Here is a 6921-nt window from a genome sequence, read left to right as displayed (position 1 = left end):
CACCAAGGGGCTAAGTGACAGCTTACAGGGCCCACAACGAAGGGCAGGATGGACAAAAGCTCTGCTGTCTCTCCAGCCTAGACTGGGTCCAGAGGAATGAACTGGATAATCCCATTAGCCCCTCTCCAGATGCTAAGGCTGGAATGTGGGTCACATCCCTAACGTCACTGGGTTCTTCCTCTGCCTGCCAAGGTGCTGAAAAGGCCCACTGGATCAAGACCTCTATAAACAGCTATGAGAAATAGAAGACACCAAGATCGAGCTTGCTTTATGGGTGAAGGCTGGCTGAGCTGGGCTGGGGAAGAGGACAAAGATTTGGGCTTGACTGTGAAAAGGACTGAGGGTTCAGGGTCTGGTGTCAGGCCTCCTCACTGTGGGGCCATCAGCACTGAGGCAAAGGGAGATGAGGAGGGAAAGTGGGGGTGAGGAAAATGGAGTGGGAAACGAGGTGGGCTAAGCAGGGGATAAAGGAAAAGACAGGGCAGGGAGGGTAAGCTGGGTCCAGGCTAGCAGCTGGAAAGGCTCAAAATGGTGCCTCCCGGGATTTGTAGGCAGCCATCAGGGCCCTTTTGAGCTGCTCATAGGTGACAAACATCACTACGTTCCAGGACCCCAAGCGGAGGAAGGAAGGCATGAACCTAAAGAGAGCAAACACAAGTCAGGGGGGCACCTCCACCTCCTGCTTCTACCACTGGGCTCATCCATCCATCCATCCATCCATCCATCCAACCCTTGGATTCTGTCTCAAAGGAGGCTGGGAAGATCTGCTGGAAAGCCCTTGGCTCTGTACCCAAGAGTCCCGAGTCCAGCTCACTACTTCTGCAGTGCTGGGGAGTGAAACCCAGTGCCTGGAGCATGCTAGGCAAGCCCTCTACCACTGAGCCACCCTCCCCCCAGCCCGAATCCCCCTTTTAACCTCCAAAAGACAGAGGTGACAGCAACTATGGAATGCTTGTTTGACATTTGGCCGCACCTTACTTCTCTCCCTTCTGTAAGGCCTGGATCTGGGGGTGGGGGAAGGATCAGAGGCTCACCCCTTGTAGAAGGCTCGGGGACCCTCCTTCCGGAGCATGGTAAGGGCACAGTGGCCTGCGCTCTGGTACTGGCCCAAGGCAGAGTTCATATATCTCGTCTTGACCACATCAACGGGGGAGGCGATGACCGTGGTGCAGAAGCCGGCCCCGAAGGCGGAAGTGAAGTGGCAAGGGAGGTCATCTGTCATAAAGCAAGCAGCAGGAAAGAGTTTTAAGGGGAGGAGTCTAATGGCTTCAAAGACACAGGGACTGCAGCTAGAATCTCTCAGGGAGACTTTTGGCCAGTCTATCCTGTTTATGATGTGCAAAGCAAGCTCTTCATCCAGCTGTGTTTGAATGGTAAAAAGGCACACGGAGTAAAATGGCTTTAGGTCTTTAGGCAACTAGACAATCCCCCACCGCCCCACCAGCTCTTACTGACCCTAACACACCTGTCATGAGGTTGGCTTTCAGGAGAGTATCCTTGATGAGGTCATAGGTCACCAGCTCAGCACAGTTGACAATGGCATTACGGGCAACATTGGGAGAAGTCCCTGTAGGAAGAACTTGTGTGAGCCCAGGACATGGGGGCGAGGGAGGAGATGAGAAAAACCCACACCCAGCGCACACACACCTTTCCAGAGGCCCCGGATCCCCTCCTCTCGTGCGATGGTCTTGTAGGCTTCGACAGTGCTCTGGTATCTGCGACCCCCGCCAGCCCGGGCCTGAGCCTGGAATCGGACCTTTACCACATCTGTCGGTTGGGCCACAGCCACAGCCAGGGCACCTGTGGTGCTTCCTGCCAGGAGGCGGCTCCCGATGCCTGCGTCTGTGGGCACACAGGAGGTCAGGGGCGGCAGGCCTTCACTCTTGCACACCCAACTCTTACCACCACGTCACTGGAGGAGGATCTAGACCATTCTTGCTCTACAAAGTCCTTGAGGGGTACAAGGAGTAACACAAAATGGAGACAGTGCTCGCTCACAGGAATGTGTTCACTTAAGCTACTCGGCAGCCTTGGGAAAGCAGGGTCACTTCCATCTCTCCACCCCTCCCAGGGGTCTCAGGAGGGCTGAGAGAGTCACTGAGCTATGCAAACTGAGGTCACTCATCCACTGTGTCCTGCTGCGTACTCACGCTCTGAGCCCTTGGTGTAGAACTGCTTCACAGAGTCGTAGAGGCCAATGCGGACAGAGGCAAAGCTCATCTGGCGCTGCAGGCCGGCAACCAGCCCATTGTAGAGGCTGCGTGGACCCTCGGTGCGCACCATGGTGAGCATGGTGCCCAGCACGCCGCGGTACTGGGTGCTGGCTGCGGGGCGCACCAGCCCTTGACTTTCTCCTTGGATCTGAAAGGACAAGATGGGGTGGTTTGTAAGAACAGGCAGACGGTTCTGCTGGTCTCCTCTAGGCTCCTCATCACCCCTGAGGAGTCTGACCCTGGGAGGGGAAGATTAGATAGCATCAGGACCCTCAGTTCATCCTCACCTGCAGCCGGACCTTAGCAGTATCTAGAGGAAAAGTGATGAGATCCGCAATGCAGGCAGCTGTCCCAGCCCCCAGGAACTTCACGGTGGCTGTAGGGGGCACATCTGTGGCCTTGAAACCAACCATGATTCTGATAATCTGCTACCTCCCCGAAGATGGAGAAAAGCTGGAGAAGTGGGGACCGCCAATCAGCAAGACGAGACAGATGAACTCTGCCAGAATCTAAGCCGAAAGGAGAGAAGTCATCAGCGTCACTCCCTGTTCTCCGTCTGTGGGTGCCTGCCCAGCCTCCCCGAACGGCAGCAAGCAGGTCTCAGGGTTCCAGGAAGGAAACCAGGAGAGAGCTCCCAAAGCAGCCAAGTAGGGTCTGGGAAGCAATTCCCGCCACGGAGCTGACATTCTGTGAAGGGCTCGCTTTTATTTAGTGTCGGGAGTGTGGCTCAGGGGCGTCCTGAGGCTGCCTCACAGTCATCAACCAGCTTGTGATCTGCGGTACAGACTGCATAGAGAAGGGCCACATTCCTGTTCCATGGATATATCGCAAGGGCTGACCGGGGCAAGACCAGCAGAGCAGAACTGGACCAGCAGGACCCCACAGGCTCTTGTTCCGGGTTCCTAAGCATATCTGACTGATCTGTAAAGTCAGTACATATGTACTGGTCTGACCGATATGTAATTACTGAAGGGAAGGGAGAGGCACGTTGATTAATTTCATCCTGTAGGCCCCACTCAGCCCAGGGCCTCTGCTGCACCAAGTGCAGGTTTACTGAGGGGTAATGCCCGCCCTGGGGTGGGGGGAGAGGCAGGAGACCTGGCCAGCCTGTGTGTTTTCCTCCAGGGTAGGGAAAGTCTCAGTTATCTGTGGTGGGGTGGGAGGGGCAATTCATAGCCATGTAGAAGAGACACAGGAAACCAAAAGCTCCATTTTGTTCTTTGAGCTGGAACACCACCCTTCTCACCGCCCCAGGAAGTGAGCCCAGCACCCAGGGGTGGCGGCTTGACCTGCTTCTCCTTCCCTAATTTCACTTCTCTGATTTCGTTGGAGCAACTGCTCAGAGCCCAGCCTGATTGGCTACCTGTGTTGCTATGGCTCAGAAGGAAAGCTCTAGCTGGTGGAGGGAGGATGTGGTGGTGTCACCTGTGACCTCAGACAACCATGGTAACAAAACAGCTCAGCCAGGCTAGGACAAACAGGGACATCAGAGCCACTCACCATAACAACGGTTCAAGAGTGCTTCTGGGTAAGGCCCGAGTGGCTCAGTGAGACTAGGAATCAGCGGCAGACTGGATGGGTGAAGGTGCGCCTAGACCCCCCAGCAGACACCCCTTCTCCTAGGCTGTGCTCCCACTCTGTGTGACTCCCCTGAGAGCGTCCTGGGAGGCAGCTGCCCTCACTGGCTCTCCATTACAGGAGACAGCTCAGAACCGCAGCTCGTGTCCACAGGCTCCAAGGCTGCACAGTTCGCTCACTTGTTTCAGATAAGGCCCTTCCTGACGGCAGCTCTCTCACACCAACTACAGAGCTCTGAGAGGCTCTGAACAGAACTCTGGGCATCAGTGATAGGATGCCTGCCTGCCTGATCTTGAGCAAAGAGGTAGGGTGTTGTGAAAGCCAGAAAGGTGGCGCCTCAAAACATGGGGTTCAGCTGCCATTGTGAATGCTGCTTAGGGTTTTCCAAAGGTCAGGTCCTTGAGGGTTGGGTAGAGAGGCAAGGATCACCTGTACTAAAGCTCCTACTACAAGTAATACCCTGGCTCCAAAAGTTAATCCAGCCCAGGCATGGTCTACATACAGGATAGCCAAAGATATGTTGTGAGATCTGACCCAAAACGAACAAAAACAGAACCTATCTTACGGGACCAGAGAACCACCGTAGGTAAATAAAAAACTAAGACCCGGTTTCTAATCTTATTCACAGGGACTGTCAAAAGCTAGGACTAAAAAAACAAAAACAAAAACGGAAGTTCAGAACAGCAAGATGGCTCAGTGGATCACCGAGTTTGATCCCTGGGACCCATTGTCTTCTGACCTTCATCTGCACGCCAAGGCGTCCACGTGCCATCTCTCTCTCTCTCTCTCTCTCTCTCTCTCTCTCACACACACACACACACACACACGCACGCACTACAGAACCAAACACCCCATAAGCTTCAGTGCCACCTCTGCTGCTGGCTACCAGAGCAACCTGGAACCAGTTCCTGTCCCTCTTGGGTTAGGTTCTCCCTTTATACACTGAAGCCCACCATCTTTAAGGACCAGAAGGTAACCAGGGATGAAGAAAGAGCCACTTGCCAGGGTGGGAGGAGGGTAATTTTTATAGTCCTGCTGACAGCAGCCCTAGGCCATAGGGGGGTGGGCAAGGGCTTCTTGGCTTGGACTCCTTACCTGGCGGGATGCTTGAGGTCTCACTCTGAGGCCTCCAGGATCAAGCTTCTCTAAAGGTGTCCCGTTCTTCAAAGCTGCCAGTGGCTATCATGGCCCGATCCCCTTGATTTTCCATAGAAAATGGCTTGGAGACGAAACACTTAAAGATCATACTATGTACCCTGTGGGAGGGAGGAAAGAAGCCAAGTTTAGAAAGGAAAATTCTCTTTGCAGGACCGCAGGCCTGCAGGGAAGGGTCACCTGCCACACAGCCCTTTTAGACAGCTTTGTGTGGGACCCAAGGCCAGTTCACTCTGGGTAGCCAGGGTCTAGTTAAGCGCATACTTGGACAGGCGGAGGTGGACTCAGGAGTCTTTCCTCCCACACTCTGGCTCACTTCCAAACTTGTTTCTCAGATAGTTATGCAGATAAGGCAGCCAGGCTGTTCTGGGATAATCACTTGACTGTTGAATGGAGCAGTGTGTCTATTTGTGTGGGCTTGGGATAAAGCAGGCCCAGGTTCTCTGTGTCCCTACTCCGCTGGATCTGGGAGCGTAACAGTGGCCAGGCACAAACAACCCCAGAAACCAGAACAGGCTTTAGGGCACATGGCCCAGAGCGGCCTAGTGACAGTCATTCTGGTCTTTGCTAATGTGGAAGTCCCCTGCCCAGGGCAGGCTGGGTGCATCATGGCTGAGGGGAAGGAGTGAACCAACTGGACGCCAGAGGCAAAGAACAAAGCGAAAAGACAGAAAGGATCAAGAGAAGGCCCTAGACTCCGGGGAAGGGGAAAGAAAGCGCAAAGAGATGGAATGGGAGGGAGCAGGTGGGCCTGGCGCAGGGCAGGGGTCGCGCTCACCGGACCGCAGGAGAACACGGGAGTGCAGACGGCTGTGTCCGACAGCGGACGATTGACGGCTGCCCAGAAAGAGCTCGATCCGGAGGCACGACGGGTGGGGCTGACAGTGGCTGCGAACCCCAGGCTGCCGAACTTAAGCCTCGAGGGCGTGGTCGGGGCGTGGCGCGACGGGGCGGAGCCAGAGCAGCCCACTCCCCGGGTGAGGGGCGCTTCCAGCTGTGGTGCTCGGGGCGTCTAGCGTCACTTTTGTTTCCACGAGGACGGGTAACCGTGTGGACCCCTCGGCCTCCCCAGAGCGTCCTGGCCTCTAGTCCCCGGGTCCCGCGAGCCACCTGCGGATGGGGCGGAGCGCGGGCGCCGGGGACCGGAACCCACCCGGGAGTGGCGCCGGGGCGAGGCTGGCGTTCCCGCCTTCTGCGGCCCTCGTCTGGTCCCTGGGGACCCGGGCACCTAACGGCTGGGGTGGGTGGGGCGAGGGCACCCGGCCTCACCTCCTCTGTACCGACCCCAGCCAGGCTGGCGCCCCTCCCGGGAGAGGGCAGCGCGGAGCCCCGCCTGCCGCACTCCCAGCCCGGGATGACAGACTCAGCAGGTGGACGGGACCTCAGCTGCACCGCGGCCACGTAGGGGTGAAGGACACGAAAACAATACTTGGGCCCTGTGTCGGGGGCTAAAGCGCATTGTGGGAGTAGGAAGCAGGTCTCAATTTGCCTTTGGACCGCGTCCTTGCTTTGGTACTCTCTGTTTCTTCTTTTGTCTTTAATCCGAGTCCTCCCCAGAGACTTGCTTTAAAAGATTAGATTCAGAGCGAGGAACTCCTTTTGCTGGTCTAGGGATTAGGCGCCCAAGAGCAGGAAGCCACAGACCAAGGGCCCAAATGTATTGTAATAGAAGCTCAGATAGGTTTGGGCTGCTGTGGAAAGCGCAGTGGGAGGAGGGGGTTGAGGGAATGCTTGTGGAAAGCAATTTTTATGCATCAGGTAGGCGTGGACACGTCATATAACCTTTCCAGAACAAGGAAACAGGCCCCCAGACCTCAGCATAACTGACTCCATGATGGAAGTACCATTCAGGCTCTAAAACTCAGCATGTAGACCTGCCAAAACGAAAACAAAGACCTAAACTATCAATGTCCATAGTTCTGGGAATGTCTCTAAATGTACAAACCTTACTTACTTTTCTCTAGTTCCACTCCTG

At 55.5% G+C, this 6921-nt stretch overlaps 1 protein-coding gene across 1 annotated transcript; it reads right to left on the bottom strand.

Moving 5' to 3' along the window:
* Nucleotides 1-242: 242 nt before the first annotated feature.
* Nucleotides 243-6052, bottom strand: LOC129688355 (dicarboxylate carrier SLC25A8). Its single transcript, XM_055623142.1, has 8 exons — nucleotides 5725-6052; nucleotides 4887-5047; nucleotides 2501-2722; nucleotides 2151-2361; nucleotides 1648-1842; nucleotides 1466-1567; nucleotides 1035-1215; nucleotides 243-638 (listed from the first exon to the last, which is right to left on the bottom strand). Exons 3-8 carry the CDS (start codon nucleotides 2624-2626, stop codon nucleotides 524-526), a joined length of 930 nt encoding a protein of 309 aa, XP_055479117.1. The 5' UTR covers nucleotides 2627-2722; nucleotides 4887-5047; nucleotides 5725-6052; the 3' UTR covers nucleotides 243-523.
* Nucleotides 6053-6921: the final 869 nt, after the last annotated feature.

The sequence above is a fragment of the Psammomys obesus genome, unplaced genomic scaffold, assembly GCF_907164565.1.
Source record: "Psammomys obesus unplaced genomic scaffold, mPsaObe1.curated_primary_1811, whole genome shotgun sequence".
NCBI lineage: Eukaryota > Metazoa > Chordata > Mammalia > Rodentia > Muridae > Psammomys > Psammomys obesus.
This window is presented reverse-complemented; position numbering and strand designations above follow the sequence as displayed.

Bases quoted from the DNA above. Each gene is read 5' to 3' on its own strand.
- LOC129688355 (XM_055623142.1), bottom strand. From the start codon at position 2,626: ATGGTTGGTTTCAAGGCCACAGATGTGCCCCCTACAGCCACCGTGAAG. The intron at 1,843-2,150 runs GTGAGTACGCAG...GTGTGCCCACAG, and splicing joins CTACACCAAGGGCTCAGAGC to ACGCAGGCATCGGGAGCCGC. The intron at 639-1,034 runs GTGAGCCTCTGA...TGCTCTCTTTAG, and splicing joins CCCCGAGCCTTCTACAAGGG to GTTCATGCCTTCCTTCCTCC.